This window comes from Xenopus laevis, chromosome 2S (genome assembly GCF_017654675.1).
Source record: "Xenopus laevis strain J_2021 chromosome 2S, Xenopus_laevis_v10.1, whole genome shotgun sequence".
Classification (NCBI taxonomy): domain Eukaryota; kingdom Metazoa; phylum Chordata; class Amphibia; order Anura; family Pipidae; genus Xenopus; species Xenopus laevis.
The window spans coordinates 27,979,826-28,003,808 of record NC_054374.1 but is presented as its reverse complement, the minus strand read 5'-3'; the positions used below and the strand labels follow the sequence as shown (position 1 = coordinate 28,003,808).

The window sequence follows — 23,983 nt, the reverse complement described above, 5'->3', positions numbered from 1 at the left end:
ATTTTCACCCCTTGGAGACACAAAACTCACCAGAATAAACCAGGTTCTTCTCCTCCAGCGCCTGACCCAACATGAGACACTCCACCTGCCACTCAAACATTTGCATCACCCCAGGCTGCCATATTTCTCCAAGACAGTTTTAGGGAGCCCCCAGCTTACCAGCATCAGTTTTTCTGCAAAGGCATCTGGGACAGCCATGTGGGCCCCAGGCCTGTGGGGGGAAAGATCAGCTTTGGGTTTTAAGGGGCCCAGTATCCCATTCCTAGTGAGCTGGGGAGAGAGGGTTATTTCCAGCATCAGACTCTAGGGGAAGTCTAAGCGTCGGGGGGTTTTATCTATGAAACAGGACAGTTCCCCTTTATGAAGAGTCACAATAAAGCAGAGCAAGAGCCGCCAGTTGACCCACTTACCACTAGTACAGACACTGTCATCGAGTCGCCCCAGGGGGAGGGATGAGCACCGGAACAGAGAGATTGGCGCCTGAAATCTGGGTCTCTTAGCCCTTTTGTTTCCCCAAAACAGATGCCTGGTGGGTGGGGCTAAATAAGATGTAGTCTCTGTGGCTACTGGACACCACACTGGCATTCTGTATGGCATCACTGCTGTGTCCTGACTCTGAGCTCTGGCATTTCTGTGATGTCCTAGACACGCGAGCTCTGGGTTTGTTGTGGATCTGTCTGCTGTTTTGGGGGGAGAAGGACTTGTAGAACTTTCACTGCCGGGACTGGAACATGAGGTTGGACGGTTATGGCTGTTTTGGGGCCCCAAAACCCCTCTGATTGTAGGAGCCCCTTTACTGGCATTTTCTTTATTAGCCGGACCCCCCAATCTGGCGACCCCCCTCAAGGGGACTTTTTCTTTGCTTGATGCATTGTGTCACTGGCTAGGCACAGGGGGTTGGGCACATAGGCCCCCGGGCTCATTGGGAGCCGAGCCAATCATAACCCAAGGGGACCCTTATTGGCCGGGTGCAACTCTGCGTCAGTGCTGCCGTGTATAGATCACTCGTGTTGTCGCTCTGGTTTCCTCCTGCTCATGGGACTGGGGAACTGGGAACAGCTGGGAAGGTTCCTTGGGGATTAGACAGGGAAACGCCCTGTCCTGTAAAAGAAAGAGGGGGAATCACATGATGTAAATATTGCACCAGCAATGGGGGGGTGTAGAGTTATTCCCTCTTGTCAGCTAAACCCCCAGTTCACACCAGCACTGGCGCTTTCCTCTGGCCTCCACCTCCCCAGACTTTACTGAGGCTCATTATCGGGGGCACCACTTACATCTCCCTGTGATGGCTATGTGATGTACCCCCAGTCACAAAGGGACAGCCTGTCACACAGACACAGGAGGACCCCAATCTCCAACTAATGCCCCAGAAAGAGCAGAAGCCCCTCCCCTACATTACACTCACCCTATTGTCTCTCTGAGGGGGGCAGAGCCTGGGCAGGAGCAGGACTCGGGGTGTCTCTGCAATAACCTCTCCCGTCAGTTTAAACTTCCCGCATCGCCCCCAGCTGAGGTCAGAGGGAAGAAGCTCCTGCCGCCATGTTGGCTGTGGGAACGTGAGAACGCCTAGTAGTAGTATTCCCCCACTAGGTGGCAGCATGCACTGGATTTAAAGTGATCATGACATTAAATATTTTCTTTTCAAACTATTAATCTGCATTAAAAGTCACCTATAGGTCATGTTGATCATTTTTTTTGCTAATAGATCTACTTTTGTAAGTATTTGAAACTTGAAGTTCCTAAACCTGTTTTGCCAACCTAACTGTCCCATCTCAGTCTGTCAGTTAGAGTTTCTAATGCTAACGGACTCCTGCTGCACAAATATGGCAGCCCCCTCATACAGGAACATGGGGGTAATGTAAAAGCATCAGGCAAATACTTTTATGGCAAAATTATAAGTAGCATTCAAAGACAATATTATGATAGATAATAAAAACAAAGGTTGTTTTCTGATGTCAGTATTTCTTTAAGGCTTTCGAACCGATGCCGTTATCAATAAGGCTGGCCTTGCGTTGATGTTCCCTATTCCGTCCCTAGATGTCGCTGTAGTTAAAGGGCCGGTTATAACTATGGTTGTGCTGTTCCTGTTGTCCCATTGGGTGGCAGTATGCTCTGCTCTTACAGTAGAAACAATTATAAAAACAAAGTAGGCACAATGTATGAGACTGGTGCCATTTAGACAGTGGCAGTGGGACGGAGGTGTTGGAAAGGATTTAAGTGCACCTCTTCTTTAGAGAATGAAGACACACGTCCGTCAGGTTCAGCAATAGTCTGAATATGCCCAAGCCTGTTGTGTCCCAGAGAAAGGGCAAATAGCCCAATGGAAAGAACTGAAGGGCAAACACTTGGTGCCAGTGTGATGGGGAGGAGACATAGATATATATGAAAGCTGATATGTATTTTCCAGGATAGGAGGCATCCCTGTGCATGGCTGCATGGAAACCAGTGTAAGCTGCAGCAGGACACTGATTGGCTTTTAGTCACGTTCCTGCATTTAAGAATTAAAGGGAAGGGGCAGATTTCTGGATGTTGAACGAGACATTTGTTACTCACCCTCTAAGTCAGAATCCAAATATGCCACGTGGTTTTAAATGAGCCAATAGGCACACAGCTTCCAACACCCACCCATCCCCTAATTGACTTAATTAGCCCAGCCTGTTGCTTTTTCCTGCAGTGGGAGCCTCTCAATCCTGTTGCAGGTAGGTACTGGGTGCTCTGCCCATGCTGGGAGTTGTAGCTCATGCTGGTCTTTGTCATACATGGGGTGCTCTCATCCTGTGGGTACAGATTATTTGACTCCAGCCCAGAGGGTAAAGGGATGAGCCTAGTGTATATGATACCCCCTTTAATAGAAAATTAATTCACTACTTGCACGCATGGCTGTATAGGGAGCAGTGTAGGCTGCAGCAGCATCTGAACACTTCACTAATTAACTACACTGCATGTGGCCTTCAAATTTGTTTGTTTCTGTTGGGGGAGGAGGTAGAAACCATATTGACTGGAGGGAGGGGGTGTTTGGATGCTGGAAGCACTGGGGGTGCTGGGAGTTATGGTTGTGAGGGGGTAGAGGTTGCCCCTCTCTGCTGGTTACCTGTGCTTAGCTGCCCATCACTGATCCTGTTCCTCCTGCCTATAGACCACACGGACAGAACCAGAACCCTTGTGTTTCCCCATCAGAACCAAAGAGTCCTGGATATGAGACGTTCTGACAGGTGGGTGCCTCACTCACCTTTAAAGGATAAGTAAACCCTTAAAAGTGAATGTAAAGTTGATGGGGGGGGCTATTCTAAGCATTTTGCAATGTACATACATTTTATTTTTAAATTCCAAGATATTAAGGGATACATGTACTGTTAATATGAATGAATTTTGTTACAACAGCACCACCTGCTGGTCAGTTTCCCACCAGTCTGACCACCAAGTAGTCAAGGAAGTTGTCAGGAGAAAGAAAGAGGCTGTTCTGATGTTCTTCTGCGTAGAGAAGGTTTCTAATGTTTTTTTCTAAGCAGAAGAACATCAGAGCAGCCTCTTTCTTTTGGGATAAAAGGCTTTTTAGGTCTGACCCATTTAGTTCTATTTTGATCTGGAAACACTTAGGGGCCATGCCCAGAATTCCATAATATACTATGCCAGGACCTGATGTTCCAGGAATGGTGCAAATTTTTATTCAAACCCCCCCCAATATCACCCAATTTATCGCCCCCGAACTTACAGGGCCAGTCACTATTGGCACTACATGTCCAGCCTCCGCTTTAGCTTTATTATTTAGGTGATTTAGTTGCCTCTGCCTTAGCTGAGTGGTCTCTCCTGGAGCAGAACGGCACATGTGTCTCCAGCTTCCAGTGAATAAATGGATCCTGACACCTGTACAAAATGCAAGATTGAGCTGCTGTTATTTATTTGTTTTCCCAGAAATAATCATTTGCTCCCAGTAAAGTTCCACTGCCAGGAGGCCGAGAGCAACAAGATTGAGGGGAGTTGCCACAGGGAATCTGCACGGGGTCGGCATAAGGTACAGACTCGCCAACTGCAACAGTGTCCCGTATCTCTCCATGCTGCAGTTATGCTTAGGGGCCCACATGCATAGTGATTTATGGTAGCAGGCAGCCAATCAGATCAGGTTTAAGCTGGCCGCCAATGTCAGCCCACATCCGGGGCCACAATTCAAGGAGAGGGGCCTCAGGACTATCAGTGTTACACATGTAACCACATTCCTGCACTCAGACTGGAGCCCCCAACATTCCTCTTACATCATTAGGGTTTAATCTTCCTTAACTACCCCTCCAACCCTCAAATCAGTTTTCCTACTTAACCAGAAATGTTTCTTCCTGGTTTTTGCATGTGACTCATGATCCAGGGGGCATTAGGCTGTGGACAGGGAGTCGGAATGACACGGCTGGAATCAGTAGCACCCCTACAGGTTGGAGAAAGCTAAGCAAGGAGAGGAAGGGGGTGGCAAAACAAGGCTCTATAGCTCTTTGAATGGGATCAGGGCAGTGACCTTTCCTCTTTCTCCCCTGCACCTCTGTACTGATCAGGGCTCCCACAGGAAAGGAATGTGCCTGGTCCCCCTGGGGACCCCCCATGACCTCAGCTCTGTTCTCTGCATGGTCTTCTCCCCAAGGATCACAGTGCCCAGCAGGTTAGAGGAGGAGTCTTTCCTGGTCATCAGAGGATCTCGGTAAGTAATCCCATGCCCTCCTGGCACAGCACCTCACTGGGCATGTATGTATACTTTTATTTATTTTATTTTTTTATTTATCACCATTCCAAGTCACTTGGTTCATTGCTGGGGGCTTTCTGATTCTATTAAATGTTCCAGTCCTGGGGTTGTGGCACAAAGAGAAAAGTGAGCTGCACAATTACCCTCTGCCTCTGCCCCCTGCATCACAACAGCCAGTTTTGTTGAGTTTCCCCTTTGGCTTTATGGGAACCTTAAGGAACCTGCAATCTAGAGAATGTCCAGTAGGAGGCTCAACATTTCTGTTCTTGCACTTATTTAGCAGGTTACAATGGACTTTTCTAAAGAACTTGTTCTGCCCAGACACCCCCCGCTCTACAGAGGGACCCCCAGAGCCACAGATATCAGATACAGGAGTAAGTGCCTTGTCTTTTGATAATGAAAAGTGGTACCTGCTATTTTTTTTTTTTTTTTTTTTTTTTTTTTAATTGGAATATTGAGCAGTGGGGGAGAAGGTTCCAAATGGGAGGTTATCATGTGAGCAGCCCCTTCCCTTACACACCCATCTCAAATCATTGCACCGGCAGCACAAAATCCATTCACAAATGTAAATACGTTTTTGGTGCTGGGGTGGGGCTGCTAGTGAAATGTTGGGGGTGGGGGGGGTGTGACTGCTAGTAAAATTAGGATATCCACTATTCTCTCCATATTCCGCTATTTTATCCAGGAGTCCAGGAGCAACAGACAGAGTATCAATGGGCTGATCCCATGTTGGCGAGGGGCGGTACAAGAAGGAGATTTGTCACTGGGTAAGTAACTCCTAAACTCACCTGCTACCTGGGTTGTACATGATACCTGGTGTACAGCCTGTCCTGATCCAGTGACCAGATGATTCTGTTAATTAAGCCAATAAAAGGCAAAGTTCTGACTGGCTGCCAACAAATATCCGACATGCTAGCACTTACCCCTTGTCTTCAGGGATAGTCTCACTGTCAGTAAACTCCCATAGTGCTTATTGGGACAACAGCCAGAGTCGGTGCTCAGCGGGTTTTATAGGTTCAGCCTTTTCCTTTATAACAGACTCCTGTCTTTACTACAAGGTTTGAGTGCAGATGGGGCGCGGGCAAGAAAACCACATACAGCCCCTCTCACTGGCACCAACGTGTTTTCATACGACCTCCAGCCAGAACGGGATATCCTGGGCTGGGAAGTGACGGCCACGTCGGGAGAGAAGGAACAGGTCAGCGTTGGTTGGGGCACCCCTTGTGACCCTCTGGCAGCAATGTGATGCACCTCCTAATATTTCAGAAAAGGGAAAACAAGTAAACAGAACTAACCATACTTTTATGACATATTTTACTGCAGTGACGTGGCACAAGCTTTCGGGGAACAACCCCTTCCTCGGGTGCAAAAGAGGAAGTTTGGCTTCTTTTCCCTCTTCTGAAAAACAGTCGCTAAGTATACGAGTACATGGTCTGCCAAAGATCCAATAGCTTTGTATCACCTAATATACCCCATAGTTCAGGTTGCCATCTGGCCGGTAAAAATGATGGTTGATCCCAATTATTAATAGGGAAAAATAAATGTATAGGAAGGCCAGTATTTTTTCCAGAAAAGGTGTCAACCCTACCCATAGTGCCTCTAGCCTGGGGCACCTCCGGGTATTTCACTGGATAAGTTGGGTGAGGATGTCATAAAAGCACCTGCTCACCATTGTGCATTGGCCTACTGGAGTTTTTGGTAAGACCTCAATAGGAAGATGGCGTGATGGTGGCAAAAAGAGTTGTGGCCTCTTCCACAGTTTTTTATATTTGGCACAATAGAAAATGAATTTAGGCAAAGTAAACCCCCATGTGTCACTTGAATTGGCCTTCAAACTATAGTTTAGGGGTATCTAAGAGACAAAATAGATATTCTTCCCATTCTCTTCAACTTTAGTCTGCCCCCTAGTTAAGGTTCTGGGCCCTCCATGGCTTGTGAACCACACTGCCTTAAAGGATGGAATCCCCCAACTGTTTTGCTGCTTTTCTTGGTTTAGCCTCATGTGGTTTCCATCGGAGAGCTGCAAAACTCCCTGAAGCTGGACTTGGAGAATCACCAGACTTACCTGACGGATATAGAATCTCGCTTGGCTGGTCTGGAACGTCGGGCTGAAGATGTTACCAAACACTTAGAACGTGCCAGTAAGTAACCCCTGATTATAATAACCAGCAACTGTTGATGGGAATTCAGGGGACTGCCCTGTTCTAACTGCCCATGTGCTGAGAGGAGTTAAGAGATTTCTCTGTATGGCCTCATTCTTCTACAATAATATGGCACCATATGATGGGGAGCTGCATGGCAGAACTGCAAGACGCTCCTCTAAATACATGGAATCTGGACTCCATACACTGAGCAGTGGAGTTACCTCTGGGGGTAACACGACCGTTTACATGGGGTGCGCTTGTTTTCCCGTCTCCAATTCAGTTGTACCATGTGACACAAGGGAAGCAGGGACAGCCTGCAACAAGCAGTAAATGGGGAGAATTACTTTCACAGGCATTTTCCTTGTCTGCGCAGAGAAATGCCCATAACTGCCGTCTCTCATTGACAGTAACTGTCAAAGTGTCAGCACTGGGGTTCTTTGCCTGGTACCCTACACTAGATCATGCCCCTCACTTCTGCCTTTGTGCTTTTTATTTACATGCAGATCTTGAGCTGAAAGCCCTGAAGCAGGGCAGTAACACCCTGAAGAACCTTGTGGATCAGGAGACAGGTGTTTCTGGGGGCAGAGACCAAAGGCAATGGGAGGATCAGCCCATTATGGGAAACCTGAAAAAACCAAACTGCCACCATCTCACTTGGAACAAAAATCTGATTATTCCTCCCAAACAAAAGCCTGTAAGTGAGGATGCTGGTATCAGCGGGTACAGGGGTATGTGCCAGGTCCTGGATCCAGTTTGGCTGTCCGTTAATTAGACTTGCACTCATTGATCAATCAAATTGGTGTGTGTGTGTAGGTAGCACATATGACCAGATTATTAACATTAAAGATGTCCTTTAATTGTTGTGGAATTCTCCCAAAGCTATAGAGTGATGCCAGGCTGCACTGACCAACAGGGTACAGAGTTCTCACATCACCATTGGTTGCTGGGCTCAGTCTCTTAGTTTGTCTGTTTGCCCCACACTAATCTCTCCCGTCACCAACAGGGGAACCAAATTGCCCCAGAGTCTCGCAGTCCCAGCCATAAAGACGTTAATGACTTTTCCACAATGAGGGCACAGGGTGACCAAAAGGAGGTACAGAAGTGCATATTCCAGTGCCAAGCCCAGATTGATGTGAGTATACCAGTGCCAACCTGTTGGGCAGGGTGGGAAATAAGAGATTGTTTGTGCACCCCAATAGTGTTTGCCTATACTGTACGTACTGTTAGGTTGACCATATGCAGAAACACCCCAGGAGTGTGCCATCTTGTGCAATGGGGGCATATTGGTATAATACACATGCCCTTGCCTTTCACTTATACTGAATCGGACAATCTGTTGCCTCTGTCAGGCTCTCATGCATCGGGTCAACAAGCAGATTCATCACATTGAAGGCAAAATCTTCTCCAGGAAAAAACCCTGCCGGGGCCTTAACAACAGAGGTAGGAAATCCTCCCATCATCCCTCTCAGCCAATCATGCGCTACACTAAGGGGTGCCCAGCAAATTGTCTTCCAGCTTCGGTAATATTCATGCTATGTAATTTAGAGGGAAAATCACCTTTGTTTCCTCCAATTCTGCTCTAGCGATCTAACGGAAAGAAGATCTGAAGGACCTGGAGCCATCAGGACATCCTCCAGAGTAAGGGGCAGGTACTTATTCACTGATCCCCCGAGTGGCCTGTTCCTCTGATGTGCCCGTTGGCTCCATCTAGTTGATTCGCCAAGCTGGCTACCCACTGGCTCTTCCAAAGAATGGAAATCACTGGCTGGTAATGCCCATTTTAAACCTGATTCAGACAAGCTCCTCACAGTTCTGCTTTTAATGAATCTAACAAGTTGTTATGGAATGTTAATCTATGCTGTAATTAAATATTTATATTTTGCACAATAACATACTCTCACCTGTGTCGCTGATATATACACTCAGGCAGGTAACCCCTATAGGCCAGGGGCATCACAGAACTGCTACAGGCGTAAGAGGGTGAAACAGTGATAAATTAAAGGGCAAATACACGTATTTCAGTAATGAAGGGGACAAAACAGCACATTTCTAATTGTGGGACAGAATATTCTGTCCTATAGATAGCTAGAATCTCAGCCATAAAGCAGGACTGCTGCTTCCAATGGGGATCAGATAGGATCTGTGCAGCCACTGGGACAGTGTTTTGTTATAGAGAGGTGCTTCTACACCAAATGTTATTTTCACTATGTCAAGCCAATTTATACAGTACATTATGCACCTAGGTCTAATTATTTTATTGCTGCTACATTGCACAGCATTAACCCCAGGAGCTGACTTTCTAATTGCAAACAATATTATTTTGTACCATGTATAATTAACTGAAAATGGTGGGTTTTTTTTTTAGTAAACAATCAAGTGCAAGAGTTAGGAGTGACATCTATTTTACCTGGCAGGTAATAATGTCCCAGGTTGGATGTTACCTCTTATGATTCATTGCTGGGGTTGTTTCCTTTTACTGTTTGGTACATCCTTTCTAAGTTACTGTATTAGAAAATCCATTCTTTGTGCTTTACAAGATCAGGAGTAGCTAATGAAGAACTCTGCATTTCTGTGACTGAGCCAACTGACCAGGTAATCCTGTGGTTGTGGTTTTTACACAGAGCTGACCTGTTCCTTATGACTTATGTTCCTCAGACTGAGAAGTCATTCTAGTCATTGTCTTTATCATCCACAAAAAAGATGAGGATCGCACTCTCAGGAAAAAAGTATTTATTTTACATAAAGGTTTCAAAAAATAGTTAAAGGAAAAAAAAACAATGGCTCCTACGCGTTTTGACCAAGAAGGTCTTTATCCGGGGCAAAAAAAAATTCCTTTTTTTCTTTTGTACCGATTTGCCGTTCCAAATGCACATTATAATTCCCTGGTACCAGTGGCATAATTGGATGTTACTGGGGCCCACAAAAAAATTAAATTTAGGGCCCAAAAGCATTGGTAAGTTGACATACTATATAAAGATATATTGAAATCCCTCGCTAATTAGGGCCTCCCTTGGTACTCCACACTTCTGGGCCCTCCTCTGCTTCCCCTGTAGTTACGCCCCTGCCTGGCACCTTTTTGTTTCATCATTTAACCAAGTGGAAACTTTCATTGATCAACACTCAAGCTGTTACAGTTCATTTCTTCCCATAGGTAATATAAATGGAGAAAAACTCAGTTACTGTGTCAATAACCCAAATACTGAGACATAATCAGAGGAGCAGAGTCCCAGAACAGAAGGAGAGCCTTGCTCTCTGATATTGTATGGCCTTTGAGTTCTTTTTCGAGGGCACAGAGTAAAGTGGTATTTATGGCTTCCGATAAAGGCAAGTTGTCCAAATGGACCCCAAGATCAGATGTGTCCACCAGCTTGTGGGCCTTCTCGTGCCTACAGTGGTCATCATCAAACTTTGCTCTTCTGCAACAGTAGCTTGTAGACTGTTTTTACTGTTTGTGGTTCCAGCTTGCCGCTCACAAAGTCCTTTTTGGGGTATATGCTGCCAACTGACCAAAAAGCATCAACATTCTTCCATGGTGCACCAGGTACATGTTGTAACTGCTACAATCCACTTTTTGCTTTAATCTCTCCAGTACCCCCTCCTGCCACCGTGCTAAACCCATTTTCTCAATATCTTCTGCAAATGACTTTTTCTTGCCTCCTCTGATTTCTGGTATGTCTCATCATTGGGTCTCATCCATTTTTTTTACTCGCTTTGGAAGTTGTCCTCCATTTTGCCCATGTTGGCCTCCAAACATTCGGCTGTTTTTCTTTTTTTCTAAAAATGGAATCCCACTGGGAGAACTTTGATACATCAAGATCAACTTGTCCCCTGGCCAAAGCCTCATGCTCAAACTTGCGTGAGTTCAAGTCAATATCAATTTTCAATAAGTCTACAATAAGTTCAAATAAGAAAGAAGTAGACTATATAGGAGATTTCTCTCTTTTGTTTATTGCAAAGCCTTTTGATGTATTTTCATTTGTGCTGTAGTTGTCCAGCTTGGAATGGGAAAGGGGTTTTCATAACGCTGTGCAGGTCTGCATTGGACCACACGGGGGGAAAAGGGAGCTGCTTTTTGGAAGTTGCGATGATGCAGTTGGGGATGGGGTTCCTGGATAAAAACCTCTTGGAGGTTATTTACCCTTTAAATTGATGCTGCAACACATGATTATGCATTTTCCATTGATTTTATTACTTAAATTACATTGCTGCTTTGTTTTCTAGCATGTTAGAGATTTGATATATGTATGTGAGTGTATTTTTACATTTTGTTTGGTGTTAAACTATACAAAGAGCAGCAGAAGCAGTGTTGTAAATGTAAATAAGGCTTTCACATAAGTTACCTGATCCATCCGCAGAACATGTAAAGGTGGTCATATGACCATTGGCCGTATGAAAGATCTTTTGTCCACTCTTCTAACATTAATAATAATCCTCTGTTATGCAGGTCAAACGCTCTTATCTCATGACTCAGCATTAAGATTACGATGTCCTTCAAAGGAGCCCGATCAAAATGTTCAGTCCTGCCTACGGTTGACACCTTTTCTGAAACAAATACAGACCTTCCTTTATCTTTTTTCCCTATTAATAACTTTGGAATCAACCATCATTTTTACTGGCCAGGCCGGTAAAATACTGCCCAGGTGGCAACCCTTGTCCTGCCCGATTGATGAGATGACTGATATCCAAGGCTTTTGACCGATATTGGTCCCTTTGTCTCCCACCATGCATGCACCGATTATAGTACGAAAAATATTTTGTGCGTTCATATTGGTGCGTTTATGGACACCTTAAGGCACTTGTGTGATGATCCAGAGTTTGTATCTCTGCCAGCAAGGGCATGACTGTGGGTGATTGGCCCCTGCAAACTGTGCCCCTCACAGAGAAATGCAGGTTATACACTTGTTTGGAGCGGGTTCTTTTGCTGTAGCCCCTTCATCCCCACTAGGTCTGTTGCCTCTATAGCTATGCCACTGCTTACCATAAGGTAGGGTGGGAATGCTGTCTTTTGTCAGAATAGATGTAGAACAAGGAAATACTGCCCTGTACATAACATATATATATATATACACGCACAGTGGGGTAACTAGATGTTACAGGGCATCACAGTAAATTAATTTTAGGGTCCCCAACATAGCCAGAGGTTGCCCTGTTTTTACCAATATGATTTGGAATTTCTTTTATTAATTAGGGCCTCATAGGGTCCCCTATACCTCCTTAGCCCCCCAGCAGCTGCAGGGTCTGCTTCCTCTGTCGTTACAAACATCATTTTCAGGTTTAAAGCTGTCTGATAACTTAGACTGCTGTTTGGTATCCAGAGCAACCAGGCAGCTTCCGGAAATCAAGAATGAAAGCTGAAGGTGATGGTGCAGGACAGAAAGATTAGTAAAAGCAGCAACAATATGTATTTAGCCTCAGTCTTCATATTGTTGTGGTCACTGACCCTAGAAACCAGAGACAAGTTATACATTACCGGGGCAGAGCACTGCAGGAAATCTGAGAGCTAGGCATCATGGAAGATTACTTTGGATGGGGAATGAGTTTCACTGCACTGCAGACATCTATGCTGATAAGAAAATATAAATAAACGCTGGCAGGTCCAACCTACAACCCTACACTTCCCAGTAGCCATGTTAATACCAGAAGTTGCATTTCTGATGGATTCACAAAAAATAACACATTTCTAATTTTAACACAATTATAGTGCCTACCAATCTCTGTGATACTGGAAGGGGCCCATGGCATATTCTCACTTTGCCTATAGCAGGGAGGGGTTAGAATTTCCACATAAAGATAAATATGGGGTTGAATAGGAATTTCTAAACTATTATAAAAGTCTTGCAGCTGGTCTGGTGGATAGTGGCTGCAGTCCCAAACCCTAGCAACCAGATACAATATAATTTCCGATAAGGGTGAATAAAAAAAAATCCTTTATACAAAAGCGAGGATGAAATGAATCAACTGATTAAAATGCTTACAATTCCTACATATAGAAGATGAATTTCAAGGTCAATGTGACCCTTAAGTTATTGTTAGTAACCCCCAGCTCAGTAGTACAACAAAGATGTGACAGCCCAGTGAGTGTAGAGAATGCTGAGTTCCATGCACTGCCATTATCTTGCTTGGCTCAGAACTCTCTCAGTACAAATGTCCAGAATAGTGCCTGGAGGTTGTTGGTAGAAAGAATGTGCATGGGCACAGCGCCTTGGCCATTGGCACAGAAATGGTTAAATCCCGGGTGGCTGATGGAATGCTCTGGGCTTAGGCATGGAGCCTCCACATCCAATTTATAGAATTGAAAATGTGGCAATAGAAGACCACGTAGCTGCATCACAAATTTCCCCCCTTGTAGCCTGAGAATGGAAGGCCCAGGAAGCTGCGACCGCACTGGTTGAATGAGCCTTAATAGGAGGAGCTTGAAGAGCATTAATTGAGTAAGCCTTTGTGATACACCCCTTGATCCATTTAGCAAAAGCTTCTTTTGATGCCTGGAATCCTATCTTTAGCCCCGAAGGAAGAATCAAAAGGCTATCACATTTTTTTTATAGCCTCTGTTCTTTCGATGTATGTTGAAATACGTCTTAACAAATCCAGCGTATGCCATTTTGCTTCCTCTTCATTTTGAGGACAAGGAAAGAAGACTGGCGAAACTATTTCCTTGCTTGCATGAAATGATGTAAGCACTTTTGGAAGAAAATACTCTGGAAGCCTTATAACTACCTTATCTTGAAGAACTTTCATGTAGGGTATATATCTTAATATTGCTTGTAGTTCCTCTACTCTGCGTGCCGAAGTTATAGCAATCAAGAAGGCTGTCTTCATGGAAAGGCATTCCATACTAATTGATTCAATTGTTTCAAAGGGACTACCAGTAAGATCTTGAAGCACCAAATTCAGATCCCACGAAGGTACAATAGGCCGCACTTGCGGCATTAAGTGTTTCACTCATTGCAGAAATCTAATTACTAAGTAAGTAGTAGTAGTAGTAAGTAAAAGAACCCCCCTGAAAACAAGCAGCATTCTTCGAATTTTTCCCATACACGATGATAGGTGTGTTCCATCAATATTTTTCTGGATGCCAAAAGTGTATTAACAGTGTTGTCATCCAGGCCTAAACTTTCCCACTCAATAGTTAGCCCGTCAAAGCCCATTTGCGGGGACAGGGATGAGCCACTACTTTCTGCACCAGTAACCTTGGAAGCAGAGGTAGCCTGAGTGGTTTGTCCAGAGACATGGAGAACAGCCGAGTAAACCAGGGCCTCCTCGGCCACTAAGGCAGCACCACAATCACTGTCATTTGATCTTTCTGAATATTGTCTAGTACCCTGGGAATGAGAGAGATCAGTGGGAGCACATAGGGCAGCCAGAATGTCTATTTCTGACTGAATGCATCCGTGAAGATAGCTTGTTCCTCTGGAAAGTGAGGAAACAGAATTTCCTCACTTTCCTGTTCTTGGCTGTGGCCATCAGGTCTACTTGGGGAAGCTCCCAAACTTTCACCAGATGCCAGAATGTTCTCTGACTCAGTTCCCACTCTCCTGGGTTTAGATTCTACCGACTTAGAGAGTCTGCCAGCATGTTCAGATGGCCCGGGATGAATGATGCTGAAAGGTCTAGGAGATTATATTCTGTCCATTTGAATATATCAACTCCAGAAGCTTCTTGTTCCTTGTCCCACCCTGCTTCTGGATATATCTCACTGTAGTGAAATTGTCCGATCTGACCAGGACCGCTTTGTTCTGAAGAAAATTCTTGAAACCTGTAAGGGCTTGAAGTACTGCCTTGAGTTCCCTATAACCACCAATTCTAACTTTGTCGGACCTGAGCTGATAGCACCACAATCTGATCTGGGTCCCACCTCCACTGGTGAAGAAATTCAAATTGGAGACCTGTTGACAAATCTGGGGAGTTGAAAATTTGTTTCTTTTCAGGTTCTTGACTAGACCGACAATTTCTTTTTGCTTCCAGGAAGAAACAACCGTTCTTGCTTGGTGTCTACTAAAATCCCCAGAAATTCTATTGTCTAAATTGGTGTAAGCTGAGACTTCTGATGATTCACCAACCACCTGTTTTGTGACAGGACTTGTAAGGTCATGTGAAGATGTCTCAACAACCTCTCTTTGGAAGCTGTGTTCACCAACTGAATATTTGAACTCCTTGAAGAAAGTACCTTCAAGAAAGTCCTTGGGGATGAGGCCAGCCCAAATGGCAGGGCACGATATTGATAATGGTTTCCCAAAAGAATCTTTGATGTGCTCCAACGATGGGGATGTGAAGATACGCGCCGTGTAAATCTATCTTCACCATCCATTCCAATCGTAACAGAGTTCGTGATATTATGGTCAGAGTTTCCATTTTGAACGACCTTATGTTCAGGAACTGATTGAGGTACCTGAGGTCTAAAATAGCACAACTCCCCCGTCATTTTTCTTCTGAGAAAGAGAGCTGTGTAGATTCCTCTCCTTTGCATGTGACTGGGCACAGCTACGATAACTCTGATATGATACTTAGCAATGCCTTTTTTGCTTGGTCTTTGGTTGCCTTGATTCAAAGAATACATTTGTTCTGGGTATGTCGCAGAATTCCCTGTGACACAACACTCAGGACCCACTCGTCTGCCGTTATACGAGCCCACACAGCCCCAAACTGGAGAAGAGGCGCCACCCCATAGGTGGCTGATGGGCTTTGACAAGCAATTTAGAAAAATCGCACACCCTCAAGGAAATCAGCCCAGTGCACAATATTAGAGGATCAGCAACCTCACAATTGGATATAGAAAAAGGATATCGGCACACGAGGCAAATAGTGTTGCAGGGAACACCCTGCTCGTTTATTATGCGGTGATGCAACGTTTCGGGGACACTCCCCTTTGTCAAGCATGTGGAAACCGTGATGGATGACATACAAATAGAGTGATCAATTAATAAATGAGCATATATAATTAAGTGTTATAAAAAGGTCATTGCTTTAAAACATTTTTTTAAAAATAACACAACTTATTAAACATCCAAAAAAACCATTTAGTGTCCAAAGTGTTAAAACTCCTTGATGTTAAAAACCTCATATAATCCAGATTTTTGACTTAAATTTTTTTTATTAAATCCATAAGTGTGAAAAAATCCTTTTAAGTGTCAGAGAAGATGCTTAGAATAGAAATAATTTTTTTAAAAAAAAAAATGGCTTTGACACCATCAGAACGATTTATTTTAATTTTTCTTGAAGTCCTTCTTGCCCTGATTTTGCCCTCGGCTCTTACAAAAGGGCTGTCGCCCATATGTTCAGCCAGGTCTGTAAGCTTTAGACTCTCTGTATGAGGTTTTTTCATTCCTCAAGGGCTGGTGCCTCTCCCTTTTCTGCTGAGGCAAAAATGAACTTTTCCCTGTGGAAGCTTTGGATATAATTTTATCCAACTTTGTCCCAAATAACAACTTACCTTCAAAAGGAAGGGCACACAGGTTAAATTTTGACGGAGTATCTGCTTGCCAATGCTTCAACCACAACATCCGTCTAGCTGCGACACTATATCCCATGTTCCTGGCAGAGAGCTTTAACATATCCATGGATATCCATGGATGCTTCAATTATATACTCCACTGCCACTCCTATGTCATCCACTGTATGTATAAGGTTATCTTGCGGCCCCTCAGGTTACATCTTGCGACCCACAGGTTACACTTATGGCTGGTTTACAGACAAGTTGAAAATTGAATAAGCTTTCTTAAGCACAGTGTCTTGTCATTTCTCTACTGGATCCTTGAGCGAAACCCCCTTGTCCACCCTAGTTAAGGCTGCATCTACTTTGGGAGGACTAGTCCATCGCCCAACTTCTACTTCAGCGAACAGGTACATTTTATTTAACGTTTTAGAAATACATTTGAGTGTGCCCCATTCCTCAGTCATCATACTCTTCAGGACTTCATGCATTGGAAACACCAGAGCTTTCTTAGAAGCTTTAAACATCTTGTCTTCTTCTTCCTTCCTTGTCTTCTTTTCCTGATCCATATCTTCCAAAGCCTTACGTGTCACCTTAATTAATGGCTCCACTAAATCAGTATCAAATGTTGAATCTTCATCAACAACCTTGTACTCCAACTCCTCCGATGTATCCGAGACACTTCCTGTTGCCCCTTCCTGGGACTGAACTTTAGGTGTTGCTGATACTCTGGTTGTTCCAGAAACAGACGGGGTCACTGATTCTGTTACTGCTCCCACTAAACTAGGTCCGGACTGGGAGTCAAAATAGGACCTGGCATTCCAAGTACACAGAGGCCCAAATAGTCCTCCACCAGCCCACTGAATAGTGATTGTGTATTGGGACCTTACAGCAGCCCCTCTGGCATTTGCCAGAACCCACAGATTGCCAGTCCGGGCCTGCACTAAACCATCCATCAATTTAGCCATATAGTCTTTAAACCATTCCCTCATGGCATCAAACTGATCGCCAGCTTTCTTGCCTGACATAGCTTCCCAGCACTCCTGGCATACTAATGTAAAACAGAGTGATACCACATCACGCTATCCAGCTGATTCAAGTGCACTCTCTCTCTACTTACCCCCTAGAGCAGTGATCCCCAACCAGTAGCTCGTGAGCAACATGTTGCTCTCCAACCCCTTGGATGTTGCTCTCAGAGTCCTCAAAGCAGGTGATTATTTTTGAATTCCAGGCTTGAAAAGTGAATTAAAATTGCATAAAAACTAAGTATAGTGCCAAGTTGAGCCTCTTGTAGGCTGCCAGTCCACATAGGGGCTACCTAATAGCCAATCACTGCCCTTATTTGGCACCCCAAGGGACTTTTTCATGCTTGTGTTGCTCCCCAACTCTTTTTACATTTTAATGTGGCTCACGGTTTAAAAAGGTTGGGGACCACTGCCCTAGAGGATGAGTGGGACCTGTGGCTCCTAGAGCTCATCCTGTAAAAAGAGAGCAAATAAGTAGCCTGTAACCAAACACAGATCCCTAGAATTACCGGCATTTACAAACTCCTCCAAAATCAGCCTTCGTCTCAGATCGCAACTGGCATTTGGATGTGCACATTTGCAGCAAGACATGCTGGAGTTCAGTTTAAATTCTCCACTCTCACTTCCGTGAGTCTGACAGTAACGGCTTGCTACGCAAAAAGACTGATAAGAAAATGACTTACAGTGCACTGCAACTTCCTACGCTAAGGAGTCCTGTAAGTACCTGCACTCTTTCCTTCACAATCCAAGATGGGTGCTCGGTCAAATGTAGTATGTAGATGTCAATATGGACCAGCACGCCAAAAGTTTTTATCAAGAATTTCTTTATACAAACATCACTCTTGTGTCCTACGTTTCGGCCCACATTTGGGGCCTTTATCAAGGGTGATAAAGGCCCCAATATATATCCTTCAAAGTGGACCAGCACTCTAAAAGATTTTTATTTAAACATCACTTGTATACCAAACGTTTCAGCCCTCATTGGATGAAGTGCAAGTGATACAATGGTAATATAAATACACACAACTGTCGTCATTAGCAGCCCATTAATACATTTGGTGCAAATTATAATTCCACCACTAGGTGTCGCTCATATAACTGTGGTAGATCAGTGCCCATAGTTCAAATAGTAAATTCTTTATCCAAGAAATAATATAAAAAGAGAGAGAGCAAAACGTAATCATTGCTTACTTTGCTTCTTGAAACTGCAGATACATAATTTCATCACCTAAAATAGAAAAATCCTTTTCCAAGTCAAAATGGGCCCAACTATAAGGGTTAATGATTTACCTTCATTAAAAGGTACATTATGAGCTATTTTGCTGTCCCTTGGTCTTAAAGGACTGTGTGGGGGATGTCCTTTCTCAGAACCTCCGGTGGCTCAATGACAGAAGGGTGCCCCCAAAGTATTTTGATCTGAACTGGCTTGCTCTTTAGGGAAGACTTTTTGTCCGAGGCAATGTGAGCTTTTTGAACATAACAGAGAGGGAGTGCCCATGGGGCTGTTCCACTAATGAGACCAAGAATATTTTCTGTGGATTGTCCTGTGACAAACGTTTTTCGATATCGGCTGGCAGAGGCTCTCAAAGTGCCCCACATCAAACAACTGTCTTATGCCAATGTGGGATATGGTGTTCTGTCTGTCCCACACCCCCTGGATAGAGGGACAGTGTATCTAATAATATCGGTGATGAGGTACCACCTATGGCAGTTCCGCTGCAGAAGGTCCATTAGCCGTGTGTTATATACCAAATAGTGAAGTCTGTGGTGGCTGATTTGGGTTTCCTGAAGGAAAGAGAGGTTAAGCAAAGCTGCCTGAATGCATCCAAATGGAGAGGTGTGAATCTGTGATTTATACTGATGGATTTAGGTTACTAAAGCTTGTGATGTCTGACCATTTTCTATTTCTACCCTCTAAGATGTGTCCTGGCCCAGAGGGAGGAAAAAACAGACAATGTAACACCACCAGCTCTTGCTTTTTCAGTGGAAAAGTTCTGCAAGCTCTTTGGCTCAGCAATATATGTGTCCTGGGTTGGGGGAGTGTGTGTGGGAAGGGTGGTGCTTTGGCCCACAAATAGAAAGCCGGACTTTGTGGCCGGGTTCGTGGTGGTGAAGGTGGTGGGTGGGGAGGGAGGAAACACCTTGTCATGGACAAAGGGAAAGACTTTGCCAGGGTTGGTTTGGGAATTTTGGACAGAGGAAGGACTCCGAGTGGGTTTGGTGGTGGGAGATACTGCTGAGCCAAGTCAAAGATTCATGGACTCTATTTTGCTTATTGGTGGTAAATAGTCTAAAATCAGATTGATTTAGCTGAGCTGATGATTATTGTAAATTGATAAGTTTCTACTAAATAAAAGAAATCTTATCTGACCCCCCATATGGCAGCTGAGATTCTAGCTATCTGTATAACAGAGCATTCTGTCCCAGCGGCTGCACAGATCATATAGGAGGAATGGTAGAACTGATGCTTAGCTGTACAGGTAATACAACTACAAGGCATTTTGTGTGCCCATCTGAACTGAGAGGTGCCATTGTGCTGTTTGTGTTGGATCATTGCCCTGTGAGCGTCATACCGTTTTTATATACGGGGCCGGGCTTTGCTGTGTAATTCTTTTCTGTACAAATACACATTGTGTTCACTTTTACACAAACCACCTTAAAAAAGTGTGGGATTCATTCAAGTACACAAAGCACTAAATGCACCTTTTGTTATTTCCCCTATGGATACAGCACTTAGTGGTAATTGTATCCTGGGAGCCTCAGCACCGGGCCCTAACCTTTCCTCTCATAAACAAAAGCCTGGCATTTACAGAATGTCACAGCCCTGGAACCAATCACTTCCCTTTCCTGGGACATTGTATCTCCCTAGTAATTACTGGGATTAAGTGTGACATTTTACTCTGACGTTATAGGAGAACTAATTCCGTTGGATTTGAGATTGACCCTGAACATTCTGACATCTCAGGCCAGCTCAAAATCTGGCTGTAACCCCATCCCAGCCTGCCCAAAGGAAGCACACAACATCCTAATATTATACTGTGTGTGGGAAGTAATATGGCAGCTCCTACCCATATGTTATGTGCCTAAAAGTAGCTATTCCCTAATGTTTTCTACCCTTAAGATGCATTCCTAAATGAATGTCATATATCACTTTAATTTCCACTCTTGTCATCTCATTATGTGAGCTCAGCCTGAAAGGGAACCACAGCCCTGACTGTACAGCAATTACACACATACAAAGGAAGGGAGGATTTATGACACAGGTCACCTGACTGTGCCACAATGGATTGTGCATGGAAAGTCCCAGCAAGGACACTTCCTTTCATTCTCTTTAAAGGGGCAGCACTCCCTAGTAATGATTAGCACTGGACTTGTGTAGGTGCACACCCTACCTGCTGGCACTGTGACACCTATTGTGCACCTTTCTTGCAACTGACGGAGTTGCTCAATATTTTGCCCTCTGATTGGACCCTCGCATTCCAGCTGATCTTGGGGCCCATCATCCCTAAGGTTGATGTTATTTGCAGCCCGGCTCAAAAGCCCAACACACTGCCCGATGCAGCTCCCATTTTCTGTAGGGCCATCATCCTGAATCACCAGCGAGCCAGATCATGAGGCTGCTGATGGAAGTTTCATTCTTGTCCAATGTGCAATCTGTGGTTTTGACCACTTGTTGCTTGGGTCACAAATATGCTATGCATGGATGGATTGCAGCCCCAGCCCTGAAGGGTCCAGGGACCAGTCTATTAATTATCCAATTATTATTGGATTTTATTCATAATAATACATTTCATGGCATTAAAACTGCAGAATGCTTCATTTCCCCTGCTGGGTCACAATCTTCCAATCCTTCCCAATAAATGTGCGACTGCACTGCTGGAAATACAGAGACATTTCTGCAGCAGAGGAATAAATAATGCATCAGTCTCTGCTGGGAACCCACAAGCAATAGAGTTCGGCATGCAAATTCACACACGCGCATATGTATATATATATATATTTAAACCAGGAGGATATTGCCAACCTTACTAGAAGGCCTGGACATCAGCCAGTTCCTTAGGCTTTTTTTCCAATTGAGTGAGTAGATTCTGTGCAACCTGTCCATTCTTGTGCTTGACTAACCTACACATCTTTGCTTGTTCATTCCATTTCACATTATAAACATTATATGGTTGGACACTACAATTCACCACAATTCTCTTATGGAAGCAAATGCCAGAAGCATCTAGTGGAAACCTGTATAGAATAGCAGGCAGTTATAACAACAAAGGGAGGGGTAACTTTACGTTAATCTCTTGGTTTGGAAATGAGATGCATGGGTTCCCCAAGTAGTTTCATGCCCAAGTATTAATTCAATGAAATATGGAGTTACCTGTAAATACAAGATTGGCTATACAAAGAGATATCCGTTGGGCACAACATGTGCAAATGTAGGTGCGTTAAGGCTTCGCTAACCTTTATTACAGGCAGTGCACAAAGATTTTGAACAGCTAAGTGCTGGTCCTAACTTACAGTTGGAAAGGAAAGATGATTCACTATCCTGGGTATAGGTATTTTCCAAGCAGTTCAGTAACTGGTCAGAGAGTGTCGAGTTCTCTATTTATAAAAAGAGAAGTCAATATGTATTCAGCTGCTTTGCATCCCACCTGCTGGAGGGGGTGGATGGAACTCAGAGGCTGGGATGGGGTACAGTAGAGCCAGTAGGTGTAGATAGTGTGAGACTATATGTGTAGGAGTGATCAGGGTAGGATCAGGGTAACTAGTGAACTCCATGTGGAAGGATTAGTAACCATGGAAATGGCACCCAGCAGAGCAGGGACGGGCCTAGGATAGACAGACCTAGTGATAGAGGTGCATCCCACAGAGGTTCCACTTGCAGGGCCTGTACTCAGAATTGAACACTTTTCCACAGACTGTCATTGGTAACCGATCTGACTAATCCCTGCTTAAGGCTCTATTCCTGAATATTCCCTGAGCAACTGTATCGTTTGTGATTATCCCCTAAGAGACTGATATACATTCCTGCAAATAAACCCTTATCATGATTTATTTTAACTGGTTTATTCACACAGGGAGTTCTAGTCCAACATCCCCCTTCCTAACTCTGCGAGGTCCCATCCTAATGTTAAAAGTCATATGTAAGCTAGTTCTGCAGGGAGTTGCTGGGAGTTGTCCCACACCCTGTGGGGTTGAAGGCAGATAAAAGGGTAAAACTGTATTCCCTTCTGCCTGGGATACACAGAGACAGGGCTGCCATCAGGGAGGCACAGGGGGAACAGTCATTCCAGGCCCCGGGTCTAAAGCAAGCTGAACCCGAATTCATGAAACGCCGAAGTCCCGAGGTGCCAAAGTGCCAAAGACCTGAAGTGCCGAAGACCAGAAGCCATGAACGGAGCCAAAGCTGCGGAAAGACCCGAAGCTGCAAATGGAGGCAAATAAAACTGAAGAAGCTGTTACCCCCCAGGACAAGGAAGAAGAACTCAAGCTGAGTTCCACTGAACACCAATGTGTTTTTTTAAAAAAAATTACTAAACCCCTGGCCACCAATGTATTAATTTAATACTCTGTAGCACCCTGGCCACCAATTTTTTGAAAAAAAAATTATATGGGGCTCCTGACCATAAATTGTATTTTTAACTTGTAAGGGGGCCACAAAGCAAATACCCTAAGCCCTTTCCCTACTGCTGCAGCCCCATAGGACCCAGAGAAAAAGACTATGTAGGCTGCCTTCTTATTTGCTGACACTAGATGGCGCAGCCTGGCACTTGCCTCCTTTGTATCAGTGTGAAGCCACTGATTGGTTGCCCTTCCTGCTTCTCAGCGCTCCCCGTGTTGCAGGCTTCCAATCAGCAGCCAGTGGGGGAGGGACGAGGAGTGCTGAGGTCTCAGTGAGATGTAGTCGGGGGATGAGAAGCAGCAGAATGACAGCCCAGGGGGAGGCTGCAGTGAGGAGCAGCAGGAGGAGGAGGAGGTAGCAGGATGCTCATATGTCTCCAGGTAAATCCCAGCTGCACTGATTTCAGACATTTGCACTTGTTGCTGGTGGGGGGGGGGCTGTTATACAATTGGGGTTCAGCAACACTGGCACTGCCTCTTTATCTGCCAATACTCCTGGTGTCAGTGATTGTGGTTGGGCACAGGCCGCCCCTCTCCTGGGCTGTGGGGGACACACCTTTATGTTCCTATTTGCCCTGAGCATAAGTGGCTGTGTCTCATTCTGTGTCTCATTTCTCCATTAACATTCCTTGCAGATCAATGGGAAATGCCTGATGGAGCTGCCATACCTGTAACTACAAACTAGGGAAAGACCCAGGTATAGAATGTAGAGGAACTCCCTGCTCTTGTTGGACTACAACTCCCAGAATCCCTGGATAACCAGCAGCTGTAGGGCAGAAACTGAGCGAGTTCTGTTTTTGCTGTTTCTGTGAGATAATGAAACGAATGGAACGTGTGGGCCCCTTTTCAAAATCAGCCTGTGCCCATTCATTTTATAAAGCCAGGAAGAACCGAGGGCTTTATGGGAGTTGTAGTAGAACAGCTTAGAGGAAGGGAAGGGGCCCCTCTCAGGACTTGCGCCTGTGGCCCTACAGTCCCTTCTCCCCACAGTTGACACACAGAGAGCTTTCTGACGCTAGATCCAAATAGGCAGAGCCCCGGGGCC

At 44.7% G+C, this 23,983-nt stretch overlaps 2 protein-coding genes across 5 annotated transcripts in view; both read left to right on the top strand.

Moving 5' to 3' along the window:
• Positions 1 to 2,556: 2,556 nt before the first annotated feature.
• On the top strand, positions 2,557 to 8,757 carry LOC108709286. Of its 2 annotated transcripts, XM_041583513.1 has the most exons (12): positions 2,557 to 2,699; positions 3,137 to 3,212; positions 3,913 to 4,012; positions 4,539 to 4,681; positions 5,004 to 5,097; positions 5,409 to 5,490; positions 5,782 to 5,921; positions 6,720 to 6,864; positions 7,371 to 7,561; positions 7,871 to 7,999; positions 8,217 to 8,307; positions 8,451 to 8,757. In XM_041583513.1, the coding sequence occupies exons 2-12, from the start codon at positions 3,196 to 3,198 to the stop codon at positions 8,456 to 8,458; spliced, it is 1,140 nt and encodes a 379-aa protein (XP_041439447.1). In that variant the 5' UTR covers positions 2,557 to 2,699; positions 3,137 to 3,195; the 3' UTR covers positions 8,459 to 8,757. The 2 variants fall into 2 exon arrangements, with proteins under 2 accessions (XP_041439447.1, XP_041439448.1); XM_041583514.1 differs by lacking the exons at positions 2,557 to 2,699; positions 3,137 to 3,212; positions 3,913 to 4,012 and having other exon boundaries at positions 5,762 to 5,921.
• A 14,440-nt stretch (positions 8,758 to 23,197) lies between these two features.
• sidt1.S (SID1 transmembrane family member 1 S homeolog) overlaps positions 23,198 to 23,983 on the top strand; it is a 37,310-nt gene continuing 36,524 nt past the window's right edge. For 2 of the 3 annotated variants that reach the window (XM_018248994.2, XM_041583511.1), the window contains exon 1: positions 23,198 to 23,319. The gene's annotated coding sequence lies outside the window, so the exon portion shown is untranslated. Of the gene's footprint in view, positions 23,320 to 23,449; positions 23,636 to 23,983 lie in introns of those variants that run through there. The other variant, XM_041583512.1, reaches the window with a different exon arrangement.

What these genes read in the sequence shown, in the direction of transcription:
- LOC108709286 (XM_041583513.1), top strand. An exon ending in CTGGTCATCAGAGGATCTCG is followed by an intron (nt 4,682 to 5,003) that starts GTAAGTAATCCC and finishes GCACTTATTTAG; the next exon opens with CAGGTTACAATGGACTTTTC. An exon ending in AGAAGGAGATTTGTCACTGG is followed by an intron (nt 5,491 to 5,781) that starts GTAAGTAACTCC and finishes CTTTACTACAAG; the next exon opens with GTTTGAGTGCAGATGGGGCG.